The sequence below is a fragment of the Struthio camelus genome, chromosome 2, assembly GCF_040807025.1.
Source record: "Struthio camelus isolate bStrCam1 chromosome 2, bStrCam1.hap1, whole genome shotgun sequence".
Taxonomy (NCBI): domain Eukaryota; kingdom Metazoa; phylum Chordata; class Aves; order Struthioniformes; family Struthionidae; genus Struthio; species Struthio camelus.
Window position 1 is genome coordinate 56,038,145 of NC_090943.1, and position 23,336 is coordinate 56,061,480.

Sequence of the window (23,336 nt, forward strand, 5' to 3'; positions counted from 1 at the left end):
AGCCAAACTTGCAGGAGGAAAGGGACACAAAATAAGCCATGATTTTTGTGGTTTTGGGTTTTTTTAAATATATAAACTGCTAAAAGGGTAACATCTTCATCCAGTATGTGGGTTCAAACAGTTCTTCAGCTGAAAGAAATTCTTTTTACCCATTCAGTAATAAATACATTCAACTCCACAGTTCTTATCACCTAGGGAAAGGCCATATTTATCCAAGGTTGTTGTGAACTGGAGCACTTTTCATCTTTCCCATTAAAAGCATATGTATATTCTCTTCAACTGTGGAGGATCTGATTTTGTATCATTTAACTCTCCCCACCCACCTGCTACTTTTGAGCTCCTCAATTTCACTCCTAGGACCTTGATCCAAAAAGCAAGCACTGCAGTACTGGCATCTTCTACTGGATCTTGCCCTTACCTCCTTCATTCAGGGTACCAATTTATTCTTTAGCCTCACATTCCCAAAGTAACCCCAGAACAGACCTTTACACCCACCTACACTAGGCTTCCCAATGCCAGCAGTCCCCCAGCTTGCATCTCCTATTTCAGGGCTAGTTTTCCCTTTGCACCTCCCACGGAAAGCACGCGCAGGCCCACATGGGAATCAGGTGCCTCCTGGGTGGAGCTGGTAACCAGGCAGACTTGGCCCCAGCTGGCTAGAAACTGCCAACAAACAACGCCTGTGGGATCAGGGCTGAATCATTTCATTTCTCTGCATCTCAGATTTAACATCCATAAAGCCAGGACAACGAAAACAGCTCCCATCGTGAAAACGCTTCAGGTCTGCTTGTGCAAACTACTACAGGGGAGTCATATTTTGTCTGTTATTGCTGTTGTTGTTATTATTACTCTGAAGTCCTGCCACCTCCATGAGCTCCATACAGATAGATATGTATATTCACACAGCATGAATGACTGGGATGTTAGTCAAATTTTCTGTGCCTCATAATATCAATGACTCTTTCCCTACTGTAGCGTCATATACTCAATTGTGATTCGAACAATCTGGATGAAGAGTAAAGCTCAGGCTGTCGTCCTATCTAGCTGTCCTGGTGAGTCTCAGCACACACGTGCTCTCTAGCTGCATGAGTCAAATCGGGACTGTCCCACCAAATCTGGGAATATCTGAACACACAACGTTGCATCGGCCTCCAAGTCTCCCTATGATGGGAACAGGTTTTCTCTAACTGCTCATCCATACCTCCTTTTTATCATGTTTACTGTCTCTCTTTTGACACTAAATCCCCATTTGCAAAACGATGAAAAACATATGCAAGAAAAGAATTAAAAGGTAAAAATCCCTATTCTGCCTAGAACCTTTGCCCATTTCTAGATTTAAATTTTTTAGTAGATATTTGGTAAGCATTTAGATAATATGCTGCATTTTTACATGCTCTTGCAATTGTGGATTTTGATCAAGACAGCAAACTCCTGAATGCTAAAAAAAAAAATTAAATAAAATGAACCGAAATTTCCATCCCAAGACCATAAACTTGCTTGGACTGTTCTGAGCTAAAGGATCTGAACACAAACCACTAAAAAGTGCAAGATCCTCACTTGACAGCTGTCATTCCTACCCTTAGTCACGCAAAAAGGTCCTCTGAAATCACAAACTGGCAATGCAGACAAATAGAGTCATAAGAGTTTCTCAGATGAACCATATTAACTAACTTTGTTGCATGCTCCTAAACATCTGAAACTCCAAAGAATAGTATGTTTCTTTTCACTAATGCATTTTGCAGCACAATTGTAAGAGGATAGTGAACACAACCAGTTACTGCACCTAAGTGATGAGTGGTAACGCATCAAACTGTGGTGACTATGTTTGCTGGTATGTGCCTTTAGTAGGATCATGTCTGTTACAGGACAAAGCATCCTGACATGGCGCTGCACCTCCTCCAATATCCTTGCACCGTAACCACCTATCTCTCAATTATAATCTTGCAAAAATTTACTCCTCCTTTGAAAGGCTTACGCAGGACCAATTTTTAACCTTTCTGCCTCAATGACACAATTGGTACCAAGAGGACTTGAAAAAAATACCAGCCTTCTCACCTAAGTGGTATATTCTGCTCTGTGAGCCAACAAGTAACTTCCAGTAATATTAAGTATGGACCATTTCCAATCTTCTAGATGGGATGTTTCACTGACAAAAATCCCACCTTACCTTTATTTATATTTTCTTCTCACATGTTACGCAGCCTTGATGTGCTGTTTTTAAAGAGGTGCAAAAAATTATGTGCACAGAGTTATTTCTGATGACATTCATCAAAATTCCAGATCTAAGTTGGGACTACAGGAATTTAGAGATATTTTGATAAATATGTCCTTCTTGCATATTTACTGACAGAAAATTAACTGACACAGCAACATAAACAGCATACTGACATTAATAATGAAATCAAGCATATTATTACAGTCGTGCTAGTACTGTTATTCAAATACAGAACTTGATTCTCAGAGACATTAGCGTGACCTCAGAGGAAATGAGATCGACCAGCCTTGGTGTGAGACAGAACAGAATTTTCTTCTCAATTCAATACACACATCCTTTCTGAAAAGCTAGTCTAGCAGCATTTCTTCTTTCATTACTGAGCCAACACGAAGAGTAAAATGCTCGATTGATTATCTATCTAAAGCGTCAAAAGGAGTTAAAGGTTAAAGGAATGGAGTTTGGAGCTTTTAACAACCTTCTAATTGAAATGCATTTAAAAAGTGAACAGGTAGTCTGTTTTGCCAGGTTATTTCTTATGTTTTCTTCATTACGATTGTCAGTTCCTTCCGCAAAATGTTTCTTGTAACACTGCTGTGGTAGCATGTTGGTACCTGTGATAGCCAAATGGTTAACAGACTAACTGATATACTTGGGCGCAGAAGCACAGTTTTTCCTGACTGTGCACCCAAGCGCCGAGGATCACAATGCCCCCACGCTGCAGGAAGATTTGCTCTGCTTCCATTTCCACGTCTGATTTTGGATGGCTGAGGTTTGTGAGTGCCCAACTTGACTTGCAAGTGTCTGCATTTCAAGAAGGGCTGATTCCTGACCGACACCTGGGAAGGACAAGCCATGTGCTGCTGTCCTGACCATAGCGGCATGCATTGCGAGATGCCTGCATCACCCCTACTCTTTTACCAGCTGAACTGTTTTTTTTTTTCCCAGATGGCCAAATCTCTGCCAGCTACACCAACCGTGGCTTCATATCCAGGGCGAAAGTGAAAGCCATCAAGTACAGCGTTGTAATTATTCTTGGTAAGTGAAAATCCTCGCAGCTGGTAGCTATGGAGGATGCTGGAGGTAGGGAGCTAGCCTTCCTTGGCTCCCTCCATCGTCAGTGGAGAGGGTAAAGCGCAGGGAATGACTTGGAAAAGGCGCTTTATTTAGACCCCTGACTTGCCTTCTGACCTTGTCCTCCTCTCTCCACTGACTGATAGGCACCTAATTTAGGCATCTGACATACGCCTCAGAGGAAGTGATCTGCACAGCCCGTCATGTGCATGTAAGAGAATACAGGAGCAGGCATTACTAAAAAAAGGAACAAAGGAAAGGGCTGTCCCTCCTTGTAATCCAGGCTGCCAGAAGACTTTGCAGCTGAGCTGCCTTTTAAGTTTAGAGAATACATATGGCATGCTGGCAGCTGGGGCAGCGAAACGGAAGGGAAGGGGAGGAGGGAGATGCAGAGCCGTAGAATCTGATGCTGCTGCTTGCCTAGGTGGGGACAACGAGCTCTCCTTCCCCGACCAGGCAGCAGATGACTCAGTGCAGGCGTCCTCTGTCTCCCAGGGAGATGACATTATCCTGATGGAGTTAGGAGACTGACATTATGTCTCGATAAATAAAGGCAGTGTCATGCAGGGCTTGTGATTAGCTACCAGAGACGGGCAGGAAGGCAACTGAAGCGACTTATTCCCGAGGGCTGACAGCCGTCGCCTACCACTGAAAAACAGACCAGTGATCGTTCCTCTTTCCAATCCTGAACAAAATTCAGATTGATTGATTTTGTAATAATAGCTGCTAGTGAGGTGCTTAGTTCCCTGTTTAGCAGTATTGTGCGTAGATGTGAGAGATCCTGGGGTGGTCCATGCTCCTCAGAAGACCAAGTACACTTTCGCTGTGTCAGACCCTTTCTGTGCACCAGTCACACAAAGCTTGTGGCAGAAATGACTCCTATAACCACGCCATCAGATGGTGAGAGCTCAGCGGGATACTGAATACTTCAGAGGTCCATGAGAATATTAGGCACTCCACATCTCTTGGCATGCAAACAAGATTAAGATACCTAACGATCTTAGATTTCTTTAAAGTCATTTAAAATTGTGCACAGTCAGTACTACGATTCACACACTGATGCTGCATATTGCAGTTTTACTGGTCTGTGTACAAAGACACGATTGGGTTGATACTCTAGAAAACAGGAGGATAGTTCACCTCTTCCTTGCACATTCAGTGAGTGCTCAGTTAACTGCCAACTAAGAAATGCGGTTTGATGTAACAAGAAACAAAACATGGGGTCACTCTGTTGTCTCGTTTGGATCCCCTAGAGATTGCATCTTTGATTGCAGAGATAACTGTACCTTTGCCCGCCCTGAACTTACAGGTTAGACTTGCAGCTCTCCATCCCAGCGTTTCTATGTAACTCTTTAATCAGCAGACTTTGCGAGAGGAGACAACACAGCAATTCATCAGGCACAGATTCATTCCCTATGCCTGCAAATACAGGTAAACCTGTGGCCTCTTCATATCTGCCACCTCTGAACAAAAGCAGGGGCTATGAACAATGCAGTCCTCTTTTCCCTTCCCTAAATTCACTTCTCAAATTGCAGTACGGTAATTAGAAAGTCTTCCTTCATGCTCGGTCTATACACTGCCTGCAACCAGCATGCAAAGTCGTGTGTTGGTCTGCTGTAATTTGGTGTGAAAGAGCGCCATTCCCTGCTCCTGGCTGTCTAAGAGCTTCTTCTTACCAGGCAGTTGCGATAGGCAGCGCTGTCACCGAGCAGCACTTTGGTGGTGTGTACACTGCGGTCGGCTGTTTGCTCAGGGGGCTATTAAAAGAGCTCTTTGCTATAACTGATGATGCTTTAACTGGCTACCTATTTACCCTTTATGAGTTGTGTAGTGTTCACAAGTGCCTTGATATGTCTACAGGGTGTACTCTAAACACTTAAAGGAGCACACATAATATATTTTATGGGCATTAAAATAAAAAAAAGACAAATAAAAAACACATTCTAATAACTACTCTCTTAAATAAGACCGTGAGCAGGGAGAGAGATTTCTGCATGAACAAATATATATGTGTTATGACAGTCTCTGTGTGTGCAGTTATTACCTCCCTAAATTGCTATACTACCTAACATCAAGCTTTTCCCATCTCTCTCTCTTTCTCTCCACTACAGCGTTTGTTCTCTGTTGGAGCCCCTACTTTCTTTTTGACATTCTGGACAACTTTAACCTACTTCCTGAGACCAAAGAGCGCTTCTATGCATCTGTGATTATTCAGAATCTGCCAGCTTTAAACAGTGCCATCAATCCCCTCATATACTGCATCTTCAGCAACCGTCTCTGCCCTCCTTTCGAGTATCACTCCTTTATTATCACTGTTATTATCCTCTAAAAAGGGGGGGGGGGAGGGAGGGAAGACAGGGGGACACATATACACAGTTGCTAAGCTTTACCAACTATTTACCTATTTTTGCATGTCTTAATTCTCAGCTTTTTTATTTTCTTTAGGGAAAGAAGGACAAGAAGGCTAGAGGGAACTTTCAGAGACAGAAGTGATGCAGGGCAAGAGATGCAGGTCCTATCCAAACCAGAATACATTTAGTATCGCCTCCTAAAGTCACACCAGGACCCTGGGACCTGCGATGAGGAAAGGAGCAGTCCCTCCCAAGCCCGGTGTGCTGTGAGCGTGAGCGGACATCACACGTGTGCTGACTGGAAAAAGCAGCCATGTCCTTCTTATCTGCAGCATAAGTATTTTGGATGGTACCGCAGCTTCAGCAATTGCACACCTTTGGAGCCAATTCAGTGTGAGGAGTTTGCATGCATCACTTCTGTGATGGCTCGCTTTGGCCTCTGTTTTCAAATGCGCTGTAATATGTACGTACACCACATGGCAAATGCCAGTGTAAACAGAGTCTCGTCAGAATCTGCTCTCTATTTTTAAGGAGTCTTTCAAAGGCGTCTACTGTACCGTGTGGCTCATATAACTGGCAAAGAGCATTTAAAAGTAATTACAGAGGGAGAGTCCTACTTAAAATGAAAACACTGGCACTTTTCCCGTCAGCACACACCACCGTCGCTCTGTGATGTTGTCTTGTTTTCACACACCGCCACCTACAACTCTATACTCAGAGAAGAGGGCAATAAAGGGCTGGATCACTGCCTTCCACATCTCCCGCCCCGCATTTCAGCCCATGCCAGCCCTCCCAGCTGCACCCTCCATGCAGCTGCTTCTCCTCCGTCCCTCGCAGCATGTCCATATTACCTCACCTTGGTGCATCGGTAGCACCACAGCTCCCCTGCAGCGCTGCCGTTAAGACGCACCCAGGGAACTATTTTCCTCTAGGCTACTGTATTAACAGACTGTTTGCCAGCCCCTACGTAAGCCTGCGGTGCTCAGTTTCTCACGTGCTTCAGTGACACCGGATCACAACGCCCTCAGCAACCTTTAGGGGATCCTGCACTCACGCTGGTCAAGCAGAGCTGCCCACGCAGGGCACTTCAGCACATCCCCATCAACCTTGCCACCACGCGGCTGCATGGCCCTCACCCGGCTGCCGCTGGCTCATCGGGCCAGTGCCGTTCCTGCCCTCCGCTTTAATTCTTCCCTGTCATTTAGGACTCAGGTTTTAACCAGTAAATGCACATTAAGAGCACACACAACACAGTTTGCATTTGTACGATACCTTGCTTTTTGAATAGAGACTTCATTCCCTGCTTGGCCGCGTGCACCACTAATGCTTTTTCCGTAACTGCTGCTGTCCTCTCTACTCCCCAGGGGAATGAAAACTGCTGCTTCAGACAGCAATCTGTATTTTACTGTCTTGTGCCTACATAAAAAGTCCATGCCACTGTAATCATGGTTGCAAATGACATACATCTTCAGAGACCCTAAGATGTGGAGAAAGGCCTGTGTGAAACTGCAAAATTCAAATTATAAGGAACTTATTTTGTATGGTGCACTCTCATGTATTCATTCCTAGGGTCCACAGAGCACAGGCATTTGGGCAGAGACCTTGGTGCCCCTATTGGTTGGGTGCTTCGTTCCCTGTGCTCTCAGGGGACCCTCCTGCTACAGTGCTTTCAGATTTAAAGAAAAATGTTCTCACATAGGTTTAGCATGTAGGTAAATGATACTGATTTCAATATTGACTATATTGTAAATGCGAGTTAAAGTGTTTGCATGATAATACACCCTAACCAGCTGTACAATGTGCATTATAATAGATCTTCTGACATATTATGTTTTTTTCTCTCACTACAAGCTTTGCATTATTACATAAGCGGAATCTGTTCAAGCAGGGTTTTTTTTTTTAATTATTATTATTATCCTTTACAATGAGTTTGTTCCCTGCAAAACAAGAACTGAATAAATTTTATTTAGTTACTTATATTACAATAATCTTTCTTGCTAAATAAGAGAGATATAAGATCATAGAGCTTTATGTTCTCAAGCAAGTCAGTAAGGTTTCTCTTTCTATTATTAAAAAGTTCTGTTATATCTAAATTTTGACATCAAACTAATTAAAATCATGACTCTACACCACGCTTTACAACAGGCACACTGGATAGACTGTATGTAAGGACTAGATGACTTTTTTCCTTGTTGGCATCTTACCAGTTCCCAACAGTAGACTTATTGGTTTAAGCCTCGTAACGTTACATTTATATATATTTTTTAACTTTTTCATCTGATACAAACACATTGGCTGCTTATTTTTGAACTCCTATGAATGGAGTTCATAGGCTTAATACCTAAAAGACAAAATTTTGAGCAGTACTTTGATTTACAGACTCACACAGCGGCTGAGGTTGGAAGGGACCTCTGGAGATCATCTAGTCCAACTCCCTGCTCAAGCGGGGTCCTCTAGAGCACATTGCCCAGGACCCTGTCCAGGTGAGTTCTGAATATCTCCAGCAAAGGAGACTCCACAACCTCTCTGGGCAACCTGGTCCAGCGCTCAGTCACCCTCACAGTCAAGAAGTTTTTCCTCATGTTCAGATGGACCTTCCTGTGTTTCAGTTTCTGCCCGTTGCCTCTCATTCTGTCGTTGGGCACTGCTGGGAAGAGTCTGGCCCCATCCTCTTGACACTTTCCCTTCAGATACTTATACATATTGATAGGATCCCCCCTGAGCCCCCCTGATGTGTGCTTTCTGTGACAGGTGCCAATAAAATCTGAATGGGAAAGCTATTTTAACTTGCTCTTGCACATTTTCGGATTTAATTAAAAATCCAGTTCTCTTAGTCAGATTTCCATCTGTTGTTAAAAGTGCAAGGCTGTATTTTGCCTTTCATGCTGGTTTTGCTGTTGAAATTTCTATTTCCATCTTTATGTTTACTTTGGAAAAAATAATGAAAGACAATGAAACAAAATGTTCAAATCCCCATGTAGGTATACCCTAGTAATGATGTATAATGATATCGCAACCATGGAAGAATAACAAAGTAAAAGCCTATCTTGAGGCATTTTGCATCCTCCTGCATACTGCAGACCAAGAGCTTAGAGGTGCAGATATTGCTCAAGAAATACAGCAGCCACTGTGACTAACTGAGCAGCGTACAGAGCAGATTTCAGTGGTCCGAATACGTATACACGTGTGAGCAGCCTAGGTGTCTATACTCATTTACTGCCTTAATCATACATACATCCCACAACCTGAGGCAGATTCTCATTTATGCTGTTGGTACTGGACAGGTACCTCCTGTCCCAATCCCTGCATACACACAGTGTTGGAAACACTGCACTTTCAGTAGTGTTTTTCTTGGATGGCTCTCCATGAAGACTGACTTTTCCCTTTGCTGCCTGGTCATTTAGCAGCATAGCATTCCACTTCAATATTTAGAAAACGGACTCTGCAGTATCTGCCGTTAAGTGGACGGACAATTTTGCTTTTTCTTAAACATGACACTTGTGAAAAGGAGTACATTTACATAGGACACTACACCTATTCAATACAATTTCAGGGGAAAAAGATGAGTTTCTGGAATAAAAGTGTTCTTTGCAAATGCATAATTTCCAACCAAATTCTCTGCCTCCTAGGCTCCCTAGGTGTTTATGTCCCCACATGACTGTTTCCCCCCCAAAGCTGTGTTCCACAGAAAAAAAATTGGACTTTTTGATATGATGCAGAATGATTCATCTTCCACAGAACAAAAATTCAGCTTTGTACACATATCTAGGTATTACAAGGTTTGAATGAGTGAGGGTCCCTGTTTTACAAGCTATCTAGATATTTAAATACGAATTCATTTCAATGGGAAACAGGTGCATAAATGCCTTGATACAATACAGCTTCAGTGTCACCGGCTATTGCAAGCATCAAATCCACACTGATAGCAGGTTCTAAGAAGGCTGCATAAACAAGGAAAGCATAAGTGAGTCTAGTACTTATTTTAGTTCAAGCCCTGGTATTTGAATAAAAGAAAGCTTTAAGATTATTAAGATTTCATATATCATTTTCCTGACAAGACTAAATAGGAAAAAATCAGGCCTCTATTGAGAACATCAGAACAAACAACTTGGAAAAAAAAAAACATTTTCAAGGGGACTTTGGCAGAGAATTTCTCAAGAGATGAGAGCTTTGGGGTAACACCAACCTGAGATACCTAAGAAAAGCTTCTTGGCAATCCCTATATGAGGAACACACTTGTTGGCAAGATGCCCCCAATCATGAGCCCTTTTAGAAAGTACTGCCTGTGCCGTTTGTGCGAAACAGACTTGTTTCGCACAAGAACACAGAGCGCTTAACTGCACACTGCTCCACCTTATCCACCCCAAGGACTGCATGTAATCCTCAGAAATGCTTAAGGAGAACAAAAGAACTACAAAAGAAGGAAGTTACAGCAAGCACAGCAAAACAGTACATCCACATCATTGGCACAGGTGCTCAAGTGAAGAATCATTCCACAGATAATAAGCTTCCAAAAAAGCTATCTGCTTCCACCTTCTAACCAAGGGACTGCTGCTTACAGGAGCCGAGAACTTAGTTTATTCACCAGCCTTTTGAAACATGATTGATTTGGGGAGTAATTGCAATTTTTAGTGTAAGGTAAAATATGTTTCACTTTCCATAGGAAACTGTAATTTGTTTTACACAGCATTCAATTTAGATAAGCATTATAGCTGAATGGTTAATCAGATAATCTTCTGTCATGTTTTGATGGCAGCTCATTCTGAGTACTCATAAAATATGGGGATAGAGGGTTAAGCACACAGACACAGACATAAATTTACAAATAGACATTGCTGATTCCTTGTACTGAGTTGGTTATAGTGGTACATAATTAGAAGCTTAACTGTTAATTTAGACTCAAGTGAGGCAAATAAAAATGGGCTAAAATTCAACAGATTTCATCAAGTCAGTAAAAATGAACGCAGACTGAAGCATCACATAGAAAGAGCTGGATGATCTTCATAACTGGAAGAGCAGAAATGTGATGAAAGGTACCATACTGTGTGCTAATATTTAATTCCATCAATTATAAGAAATTATATTAAAAATTAGGAGCTCAGCAGTTGGAAATGTCTGAGGAGAAGAAAGACTTGAGCATTTTCATGGGCCAGATGATGCATGGTTGTTAGCAACACAGCGCAGCTGGGGCTGGTGGGGAGCTAGTATGACCCCAACATGTATCTGGTAAAATATACATACATGCAAATATATAAATATACAAAAAGCTAAGGCCACATTAGTGTCATTGTGAACCCCTGTTGAGACCACTCTGCACAACACAAGAAAAAAAAAAGAATATAGAACAGAACAAGAGAATTTGGCTTGTTGAAGTTAGTATAATGGAAGATAAAGAGTGATACTATTGCTGACTACTAATAAATCAGGAATGTAAAATGGGAGAAGGAGGGAGAGGAGAGAACTACTTAAAATAAGGGGTAATTCTGTAACACCCTCTCCCACCCCCCAAGGAATAAACTTAGGATGAATAAATTTGAATAATAAATTCATGAGACTTAGTGATCTTCTTGCATGGGTCAGGAATAAGTTTTTATGGGAATAAGCGAGCCCTTTTGGGTTGCGTTATTGCCATTTATTGAGCTTTAAACACAAGGCAAGGGAAGACTTCCCGCGCAAGCTTTTCACAGAAAGGCAGTCAGAGGAGGAGGATAGTTCCTCTCATTTTGAATCATGCTAGTGGCCATGCTTTCACTGTCGTGACAGTGCAGTAAGGAGATCCTTGCTGGGACAACCTGCAAATCCTCAAGGAATATCACAATGATGTTGTGTGGATATCCCACCTTAAGTCTACAAGCCATAAACCAAGGAGAAGGGCTTGCCAGTTCAGGGCAAGGCAACACAGAGAGATACAGAATACAGAGATTTCAGAGCTGTATTCCCTCCAGATTTGAACTCATTCATCCCTAAAAATCATCAGATATCCTAATGCCTCACTTGATAGTGTAGGAGTACAAAATGGCTTCTGCTAGGTACGAAATGACATGGCAGTTACCTTGACTGGTATGGTGACACCTGTGTGACTTATGGCCTTATCACGAAGAATTTGAATAGGGGAATGCTTCTGTGCAGAGGTAATATCTTTTTAGACTAACTGATGTCACTAGGAAAATGAACAAGCCTTCAGGCACATGCATGCCCTTCCAATTTCCAGCCTGCCAACCCACCTCACAGGTTTTAGAACACTGCAAACTGACCTTTTTTCTTACTGTCAGACTATCAGGTTGGAATCAAATCTGATAACTGCAGAATTATACAAGCATTATTCTTTGAAGTATAAGCCTCTTTCCTCTCTGCCCAAGATACCACGACTTGCACTGTTTGGTCTCATATGAAAAGTGTGTTAGGACATCACCCTGTGCCCACACTGCTGTCTTTCAGCCGACCTGACTACACTCTCCTCTTAGCGAGCTCACTGTTGTATTAACGTCACATGTGCCCATGGTTTTACAGAGAAGTCATTAAGAACCTGTAATCTGACACACATTTATGCATTAAATGACTGGATAACTGCACCTCCTGGGCAGTACAGACTAATTTCAAAGGGGAAAAGTACATGTAGCCGTAAATTAACAAACTGTCCTTGACTTAAAGGATTTGAGTCCCTTAAGATGCATCACACAGAAAATTGGAGAGAAGTCAGAGTCCCTTTATCATGCTAAAAGCTAAAAGGCACCACATGAAGTTACCATAGAGAGAAAAGACTTTAAAGTGATCAAACAGGAAAATATTATAAACTCCCATTCAGAGCCCATGACTTAATCTCCTCATTTGGGAGTGAAGCATTACTCTAAGAGAGAGTTTTTAAAAACAGACAGAGGAATTGCTGATTTATGTAGATAACAGGTAGGTGGAAGAAGTGTGTTCAGTTTTGATATGGCACTAAAATAATAATTTAAAAGTGATGCTGCTTTGCAGCGCTTATAAAATGCCATGAATGAAAGATTATTTACAGAGGAAAGTCAAACGCAGTCACTCTTTCAGGCAGAGAACATACTGCTGCTGTAGTTGTCCACATGCTACAGGGAGCAAAGTCAAACAGAAATTATTACGCAGGAAATTATTTTTGAGAAAAACTTTGATTTTGAAGGTTCTTACATGCTGACTACATCTTATAGATCAAACGGAAGAGGGAGGCACCTCAGCACGGCTATGGCCCAGGGGTTAAGGAACGCACATAAGCAAAGACTTAAACCTTAGTCTCCCAAATCCGAAAAGCCCTGGGCTATGCAGCTAGGTACTTTCCCTTGAACTCATTGAAAATTCACTCGGATGTGAACTGCTCCAAGAGGAAAGGTGAGGAGAGACTTCTTGGAGAGGTCTCTGGGATGCTGCAGAGAGCACGCCTGCCCTTCAGATGTGAAATACCCAGCTGGAGCTCCTGACTCCCAGGACCGGGGTCCTGCAGCACCCGGACTCCAGCGCGATGCCCAGGAGCCGGCTTTGGTCTCTCACCTCTGCCTGCTCCCCCTCTGTCAATCTTCCCTCCCATGCCAAGACTTTCATATGGGCTGGGAAAAATGTCTAAATGCTAAAAAAAATTAAATTTACTACCAAGTAACTTCACCTAAGAGTGAGGAGAGGTAGTATAGCACTCAGTTTTCTACAAAAGCAGTTTGATAGGGGAGATTCATTACAACACAACACACTGCTTGACTACAGTAAATGCTCCTTTCAAATTCCCAAGACCTGGGTGAGATGCCTAATTAACAGTGCATGGAGACACAGTGTCGATAAGGCTCCTACAGGGGCTCATCTGAAATGACCTGTTGGGAACCCAGCATCACACATTTGTACCTGTTTAATATTCTGAGCCAAATTCTCAGTTCATGCATCTCAGCACAGCTTTATCACCTTCTGTAGAAGGGTTTGTTTTTTGTTTGATTTCGTTTTTTAATATATACACCAGGCCTACATCTATATATCAAGGAATGTGCATGTGAAGTGTTCTGAACTAGGACCAATCATCAGAAAACAGGCATACTTATAATTTTATAATTATTAGAATAATTCTTAAAATGATTATAAAAGATTAGTATTCTTCTCAGTTACACACTTTGCAAAAGCCTGAGAGCAATTAAGCTGCTATATTTTGAAAGTATCTGATCAATTTTTTCCCTCTCTTTTTTTTTTAAAAAGATTAAGCAGCATGAACTTCGATATGCATTGGCAGAGGAGGCCGGTTTGGTTATGAATAAATATTATTTGATCAGTCCAGGCCTCTCACAAGTCAGGTGGATTCTTCTTACTGGTTTCAGTAGCAGTTGATCAAGCTCTATTCTAAGAGAACACATGAGACCTCACTAACGTGTTTACATTTACTATTTCAGTCAGCACTGAACTGATTTAACTGCTATCTCAAATCAAACTGACATTTAAAACTCAGGTTGCATAAATTTCTTCAGGTCAGCCAAGCAAAACAGTAAGAGAAAATAATGCACGCTGACACAGAATTACCTAGGAAAGCTAGGCTAGGAGGCATCGCTTAAATAATGGCAGAAAGAAAAATAAATAAATAAATAAATAAATAATGCATGCTTTCTGTAAGCACAGGTTATTCCTATTTCTTGAAACACTCCCCTGATATCCAGTAAAAGTTTAATGGATGCTAATTACACTACAACAGGAAAATCATAAAATGCCAACACATGTGACAGATGCAATGCTCTGGAAACACTGTCTAGACAAAAACACTATGGAGGCACAAATCACTCCAGGAATATTGCATCAACTTCATACATGTTCTTTATATTTTTATGGGCTGAGCGGTGGTGTAATACAATTTCCAGCTCACTGAGTATGCTTAGAGTCACCAGCTGTAGGAACTATGGGCAATCTAAGGATAACATAACATAAGCCTCTCTCTTGCCTAGACAAGAGCTCTGTTGGGTTTCACTCCACCTCACCCTTCACTGGGATGAAGCAGCACAAACCGCAAGAGAGTTGGTTCAGAGGTCCAGATAGAAAAAAGTCTGAAATTCAATAAAATTTCCTGCCATACCCTCAGACTGTGACCAAAAGCCATGGACCTCTGAAGATGGGTCTGCAGTATTTCACAGTTGCCAGGGTCTTCATGAAGACTTTGGACAGTCACTGTCGAGTCCTCTCTTTGCTCACAGAGCAAGCCAAGGCGCAGGCCCTGGGGGGTTGCAGATCTGACAGAGGAACTGGTAACGCCGTGGGTAGCTGCAGCCTAAACTCCCAGTCTGGAGAGAAGGAAGCAGGCTGGAACAAGTCCAGGCAAAATCTACTTGTGATTCAAATCCACATCCAGACCTACTGTTTGAGCAGCCCACCCTATGCTGCCGTCGTGCTTGTGGGTGGTTACAGGCACAGGCAAGAAGTCAGGGGCCACGCGCTGTGCCCATACTGCCGTGCACGTGGGGCTGGTTTGGATCCCTCTGCCTGTTCCTGCACCCAGCTGCATAATGGGGTGCTGCCCCTGCATACGTGCCACCCTTCTGTCTAGGCTACAGTCAAAGAAGATCTGAAATCTCTCTTTTTAATAAGTAAAGCCTTGCAGATAAAAGACACACCATGCTTGATTGCCCTTCGCTGTTTGTCCAAGAGACGTAAGCAGAAGGAGAGCCTCAAAATAGAAGTGCTTTCCCCCAAAACACATTCTTTTTTTTTAAGATTCATGATACAGTAATCCAATTTTAATCTTTCTATGGTTATAAAGCACAAAAGCCACCCACATCTCCCCCTCTGCTTCATAAAGCTAACGTGGCTTGGATAATTAACTCAAGGGCAAACAATTATCAAGTTACAGGACATTCATCAATGGAGTCACTAATCTCTTTAAATATATAACCATGGCTCAAATGACTAACATCCCTTATGTGATTAGCCAAATTCAGTTCATGAGCTTTTTCATTCAGTTACCAGCACAAAATGTACGACTGCAGTTTCCCAGTTCTCTACTTCTGAATTGCTGCATTGGCCTCTTCTGAAGTTTGAATTACAAGGATTTGTGAAGCTTCTGCTGTTGCCTATTAAATTGATCTATGGCTCATAGTATTTTATGTCTCATAGCTGCAAGCAGAGACAGAAATGGCATTTCTATCCCAAAGCTCCTTTTAAGCTCTTTAAAGCATTGTGGAAAAGGAGAGGAAAAAAGATTTTTTCTAGTAGAGACAGTGACACTCTGGAAATTTTGTTTACTGCAGCCTACAGCTACCAACAGGACTGTAAAATGACAGTTTGACATATTAGCCCCCCTTCCCCTCACCCATTTAGAGCTTTCCCCTAAAACCCCGTAATTCCCTCACAACTCCTCAGAAAGCCTCCTGACACCGTGTTGCTGCCCCATGGCCGGAAAACACAGACTGTGAAGGAACTAGAGAGAATAACAATTAATAAAAAATGTAGTATGAGCTCCCAGAGTGATCAGGGGATCACAGAAGATCAGTGAAAAGGAACACGGAGTTGTTCAATACCCCTCTATACACAATGGGAAGGGCAGCTGGGGATATCACATCTTTTCCCCCCAAAAGTTTGAAGAACGTGGGAAGGCTGTGAACAGAGACCCAAAAAAGAATCTGAGGACTGAAGAAAAATCCCATACGTTAAGAAACTTCAAGCTCAATCTACTCTTCTTAGAGCAAGAACAAGATTATTGAACACAACATCTGAGAAAAACCCAGTGCTAAAAAGTTAAGTTTAGTGGAGCAAGGCATAACACAATTCAGTGGTATAAAGCTGAAGCCTAAAATCCAGTCAGATATTAGAATCACATTTCAACAGTGAAAATGTTGAACTGCTGGAGGGAATTACCATGAGAAATACTGGAATTTTCATCTCTAATGTCTTCTAATCAAAAGTTGAGGACTTTATGCTTTAGAAACACAATTCAGCAGCCCTTTTTCCATTTAAAATCTTTGAAAAACAAAGTCATATTCTGCATGGCGTTGCATTTCCTCTTCTAGCAACAGTTAGCTACATTAGATAATGCAAGAACCAAAGGTAAAACGATAGGCTAGCTCTTGAAAAGTCCCACAACCAGATTTTTGCATTCTAGTTTATGGATAGAAACCAATACAAAACATTGTTTATATCTAATCAACAGGAGTGACATGCCCAAGTATCTTTTAGAACATGTTGAACTGGCATAGGAAAAACAGGAGATGGTACTTTCAGTCTGAGTAAAGCAGACTCTTGACCTCATCTCAGTAGGACCCAGGAAAAACAGAGGATACTGAAAGAAGGGGTGAACACAACAACAGCTGGACAGCGGAAAGAAACTTTCAGGACTGCGAGGGAGATCTCCTGGCCCTTCTGCAGTTAACGTAAATTCTACCTTTGACTTAAAAAGGAGTTAGGGATTCACAAAAACATTACTTAGTTTGCACAGGAGAAATCAGGATTTGGACACCACTGTAATATCATTTATATATTGCTATGAAAGGTCCCTTAAAAATATAGGAATAAGGTATCTAAAAGAGAGATACAGAGCAGATCAGACACTATTTGTTTTGTCCCATAACAAAAGAACAGAGAGCATTCAATTCAATTATAAAGGTAATCACATTTGTAAGCAATAGCTGTAAATGCAATACTATAATTAACATATCAGTCTTTAGGATTCATTACTCCATGCTAACAACTGAATAGTTGACAAAGATTTAAACTGATTAAATGCGTAAATGAATAATAAGAGCACCTGCAGTTGCTGTAGCTCTGGCGGGTTCCAAATTAAAAATATAAAGCTTGTAACATTCCCAGGCAAAAAATATCACAGGCTGGATCAGAAAGAAACTTCCCTTCCCTGCATCACACATTAGCTCTGCACAAATGTCCAATTCCATTTTGCTTTTGTGCATGACCTCTCTCTGCTGCTACATCCAGCAAAGATCACTTCACTAATAGAATAACATGGAAGGGATGGTCTCAGCCTGTCTGAAGATACCCGTTGCCCTCTGTTCTCTTATAGCAACTGTTCTGGCTTGATGTAAATCTTTGCCTAGTGCTTTGTGTACAGCAAATACGAAATGAATCATTTTTCATTTTCTCATAGCAGCACAGTGATATTACCAATTGTAAGTCTAATCTGCAATGTGTATTGCCTATAGCTCTACAGCTGAGTCACTGCGAGATTGCTTGAATATGTAATTCTGAGAAGGATTTATTAAGAAAAAAAAGAAGAAAAAAAGGTAGGCCTAAACTACCTTGCTGGTGCTTGGCAAACGTTCCTTTTCTCCTGAAAGGCGGATTACTGGATATTAATCCTTCCTGAAGGCAGTATATTCAGCAGATTCCCAGGGGAGACATGGTCCGCTGTGACAACTGAGATGTTCTGCTTCAGAAAAACTTCACAGCTGCGCTTGTTTAAATGGCAGGACGCCCATGGCCAAGCAGCAACGGAGCCAGATGGCCCTTGGGAGGAGCCCTCGGCAGCGGGACCCCACCACCAGGATCGTCAAGGGCAGCACACTGCCACTCCTGAGGTCCAACCAGCAGAGCCAGGACTTGAGCCATCGTCAAGACAAAGCCTCTCTTTGAAAGAGCAACCAGCAAACGTGTGTGTTGGTGTCTCATGTTTCGGAGCGCAAAGGTCTGCACCCAAACACAAGGCTGATAAGGGTCTTCCCAGCAGTTAACCTATACTAATTTCCCCTTCAATTTTTCTTTCTTTCTGAACTTCCACTGTTTGTAAGGCCTGAACTTGCAGTCACATAAAACAATGGCTAACCTGTACTATCAGCAAAAATGCAGTATTAAGCCTGTTTTAGTTTCTTCTTATTGGAAAAGGGAAGTAATATTGTGCAAGTTTAAGTTTTTTTAATCTGTGTTCAGTGACGTCCAAGTTTATTTTAAATATATTGCCCCCTTTCCACCTCCAAGCTTAGACTATATTTTTTATTTAATAAGGCAGATGTAGAAATTATTCACGAACTGATAAAATACTGGCAACTGAGGAAATGCATTCATGACTGCTTGAGGGAGTTTGTTTATACACACTCATTGTCAGTGTTAACCAGACGGAAAGTCTTTGACTTACCTTTTTTTTTTTTTTAAACTTTTTCTTTTCCCTAAATAAGACACTTGGGTAGTTTTTGAAGGTTAATTTAGCATTTCCCAAATGTCACCCAGACGCTGAATTATAATGTTTGTCTAATTTCTTTTTACTCCTCCAACACAGCAAACTGTTACGAATGTAGTCACTTAACAACACTTTGGGCGATAACCACTCTGAACCCGAGGAGTCAGAAAGCACGAGCCCAGCTATTGATCATCCTAGAATAACTCCCACTTCCTGGAGGTTCTCTTGTTTCTGCAGCTTCGTTCTTTTCACAGAAAATAGCAATAGGGCAGCTAACTCCATCTAAACCTTCATCCATTTACCAGACAAGGATGCTAAGAAAAAAGAGAGAGCTGTGCTGTGAACATAGCTTGTAGGCCAATAGCTTGTTGGTCAATAGCTTGTTAAGTCCTTTGAGTAGCAAGTCTCCAAGAGGTTTGTTCCACAGCTGCTGAAGCTGATCTGAATCTGAGGTACCACAGCCACCAGGCTGCTAGAAAGCTAATTATTTATTTTTCTTGGAATTATTTCCAGACAGATCATTTCCAAGAACAACTAGTGCTAGGTCGCAGGGAAAGAGGGGGAACGTGCTGTCGGGGATGGGAAGAGGGCAGATCTTCAACAGCCCAGATAGATTTAAGCTGCCACAGACTTTGTCCTTACTGACGCTATACTGCTGAGTAGCGTCGGTGCGGCATCAGTGTATCAGGCGTGGGATGGGAGCCACTTACTCCTGCCTCTCAATCTTAACTATGGAAAACCACAGCAGTGAACATGCACCAGCAGTCTAGACTTGCTGAGGGGTATTTGGCACTTCAGCAACAGATCCACTTTGCAATACAGAAGTGGAAGGCATTATGAAAATGCAGACTCCCTCTCCATACAGATCGCTGATGAGGGTATTGGGAGCTGAGGGCAGAGAGGGAATTTGATAGGGGCCTCGAGCTGTCTGCGTCCCCACGGTGCATCCAGGCTCCCTCACATCAGTGTTATCACTGCAAAGGTGCGCACATCCCCAAGCAAAACCGCCTGCACCCCAGCAAGCCCAATAAGACTTCTCCACCTGACACAAAACTACTGGCACCAGGAGTAAACTCTTTACCCAAACTTCTGATTCCCTCACGCACTGGGGGTCCCTGCCAAGATCTCAGCCCTACAGACACACAGAGCAAAGCAAGGCTTGGGTGCTTCAGCTAAGATCTATCTCTGGCTAAGCCACAAAGCACTGACTCAGTCCCCGATGCCACTTCACACTTTACCAAATAAGCTACCAATCTTTACATCTGTTACTGGGCCAGTGTACAAGACATCTAGATTAGCTGATCCATTTACTGATTTACTGATTTCCAATTTACTGATTGATCTAACTAGATCTTCCCCTGAGGAATCCTCAAGATTGAATTCACTGTTGATGAACCTCCACTGAAGATGGAGAGTTTTGGACTAGAGATTTGTGAAAGCTCTGTACCCTACAATTCACATATTATCATGCTTGCCACTGGAGATGCATTTCAATAGCTGAGCAACAGAAGGAAGTCATTGTTACAAGAAAAAAAAAGTCAGCCTTATCAGATTATGCAGTGACCTTGAAGTCACTTCTTTCTCAGTCAGCACAGGGCAAGGAGAACAGCAAGTGAAATATAGTCATTTCCCTGGCACGTGGTCAGCATCCAAGATGAGTACCAAAGTCAGTTTGCCTGAAACACACAAGAAGGCCAACTGGTCAAAATCTAAATTTTAGTTATTTACACATTTGCCAGAAAAGCTTGATTCTGACAACTCTTTGCACAACTTTCCAAACAATATTTCTTTTGCTGCTGAATGAGACTTTGTTTTATTTGGGAATACTGGCAACAATGAGCAAGCTCTCAAATACCAGAATGAAACAATAGCAGGAGGTGGAAGGAACGGAAGGCATTCAAAAGTTATTATAAGGAAAACTGCAATTTTCTAATCAGCTCATGAAAGGAAAGTTCATTGGCGTGGTGACAATTAGCATTTCAATCACACTACAAAGACTATTTTGTTTAATTTGCTGATGAGCCCGTGCAAAGTCTTCCCGTTCATTCAGTTTCTTGATCTAGAGCTAACCATACTTAACACCACAGCTCTGTAGCTTGTCCACCACTCTTTCCCACAGACTCTCCATCAAAAGACAAGCATGCAGATTAGGCCTGCTCAGTTTTCATGACTGAACACGTTTAGTTATCACAGAGAACCATTTTTAAAGCCAGCACTAATCTAAAGACAAGATATCTTAACAAAAAAAAAAGCATGACAGTGATAAGATAGCCTTACTAGTGTAGTAGCTTTACAGGAACTGAGGCTGATACTCTGCCTCTGAGTATAGTTACTCTGTAACTATAATTATTTAATAGGCATTAAAGCAACAATATAATTATTTAGTTTTCACTGTAATCATGTCCTAAAATTTCAAAGACATGATAAAAAGATAACACTAACAAAGGGCCACTGCAGCCTATGTAGATGTACAATCATGTACAATCATTTATCATGTAAAGAACAAACAAAATGAACCAAGGAAGAAGAAGAACTTGGGAAGGTTGGGTCCCAGAGGAAACAGCTCTCTGCCAGAACCTCTCAGTAGCTGATACCGTCTCCTTCCAAGCAGAAAACACTTGTGTACTGCTGGCAACTTAAAACTCCCATGGTCCTTGTTTAATCTGATCTAAATTATGGTTAGGATTATTCCCTGTTCCCCTGCTCTCCTTGGCAATCAGATGGGAGAGAATGAGAGCATTTCTGCGAACACTGTTTTCCTTCTTGTTTGTTGTGTTTTTCCAAAAATAGACAAAAAACAAAAACAAACGCTACCCATCTAATGGTCAGATAGATCTCCATTACCAGTAGAGCCCTGATTCAGAAGAGTACTTCAAAATATGACTTTATCCACCGATGATATTTTGTACAGAAGATCACATTACTGTCTCCCAGACTTCCTCCTCCTGAATTTGCTTAACAATTTGCTTCAGACAGTAAAGCTTTTAAGAGCTGGCATGCAAGGGAGCTAGCTTAATGTGGCAGCATACGAGTTATCTATAACATCACAGATACCTAAAATATTTTTAAGTATATGAATATCTGGATGGAATCAGGCAGGGTACTGACATCCTAGTTCAACATGTAAAAGATGCTGAGCAATAGAAGGAAAACATCTTTGGATTCAAACAGTCCTATCATGTCTGTGCCAGAACAGCCTCTGCTTCTCCCTTGCTGCAACAGACCCACTCAGCTGCAGCACATCCTGCACGTGTGGAAGAACAGCCATCCAGAAAGTGAGAGAAAACCCAAACCACAGACCGCAAACATTAAAACAAGGGGAAGGAGATTCCAAGCACCTCACTAAGAGACTTTACGTGGACCTGAAGGAGAAGGATGCTGACCAGATGCCTCCAAAAAAATTCTATTGAAATTCCCTGGCAGCCACTGCACTTCTGCGGCTTTACTGCATCAACAAGATTCACAAAAGGCTCAGATTTTCCCTCTCTCCATTTCCTGGAGCGGTGATGGATTTTCCAAGAGGCTTGTTTTAGCTTGGCTCAACCAACTGTTGATCAGTAGCCCAGAATCACTCATGTCAATGAAAAGAATATGAAAAATGCTAGCATCCAGGTTGGCGCACCTTAACCTACAGAGCAAGAGTCAGACCCACCTTTCCTCATCTCAGCTGTAAGTGAGTTCCAGACAATGCCAGCAGAGCAGTGGTCATAAGAAGCAGATTCCTTTACTCAACTTTAAATATAAGATACCATTTTAAATCAATTTCTGACCTTTTAAAAATGTCATTTTTATTAATTCAAGCAATTTGCAACACTAAACTTTAAATACTATTCAGAAGAATCCTTTGTCCTTTTAAAAATGTCATTCTATTCATCCAAGCACACACATTTTTTTATTTATAATACTTCATTTTAATTCTATTTTACTATATCACTGAAAGTGAAGCATGTAACCTTTGACTACACTTTGAATTGCACCACTTCAAGGTTTCATTCTATGTGTAGTTTGCTGCAGGGCGCCGAGTGTGTTTCTTTACATTCTCCAAGATGAAATTGTCCCGAGGTAGGAGTCTGGGCTGTACCTCCCAGACACTTTGCAGTTCAGACAAGGGCCCTTCAGTCCTGAGATGCTCCTAGCCATTTTGCAGATGGATGCACGCAAGGTATCTTTTCACCTAACTGGGCTGACCTAACCCAAGATTACTACAACTCTGAGGCATAGCTGCCTTCAGGACGGATTCAGGACTAGTGCTGCTGCAGCTACTTGGCTACTGTTATCTGAGCTTTTGAGACTAACGCTAGCTTCTCTGCTTTTATGTCAGCTATAATCTTTAATTTCCTGACAGTACAGTCAATACACCCTCATCCTTTAAGCAGCCCATTCTCAACTGTACACTGGCAGCCACATCACACCAAGGATCCTCAGAGCACTGCAGGTTTCAAGCTTACCTGAAACACCTCCTTGGCCCTAGCTATAAGCCAGCACTTAAGAAAAGAGGGATTTTTTGTACTACAGGCAAAAACTGTAGTTCCATTCGAAACACTGTGGAAGAGAAGAATTTTGGTTTTTTTCCTAAAGAAAGCTCCTGTTTGGTTACTTG

The 23,336-nt window shown here is 41.9% G+C and overlaps 1 protein-coding gene across 1 annotated transcript in view; it reads left to right on the forward strand.

Moving 5' to 3' along the window:
- The window catches only part of NPSR1 (neuropeptide S receptor 1), a 65,021-nt gene extending 56,599 nt beyond the window's left edge, over window positions 1-8,422 (forward strand). The window contains exons 6-9 of the mRNA XM_068935875.1: window positions 976-1,052; window positions 3,161-3,250; window positions 5,398-5,578; window positions 5,732-8,422. Of these exons, the coding sequence (XP_068791976.1) occupies window positions 976-1,052; window positions 3,161-3,250; window positions 5,398-5,578; window positions 5,732-5,825 (442 nt within the window). The 3' untranslated portion in view covers window positions 5,826-8,422. The remainder of the gene's footprint in view (window positions 1-975; window positions 1,053-3,160; window positions 3,251-5,397; window positions 5,579-5,731) is intronic.
- The last annotated feature ends 14,914 nt before the right edge of the window (window positions 8,423-23,336 follow it).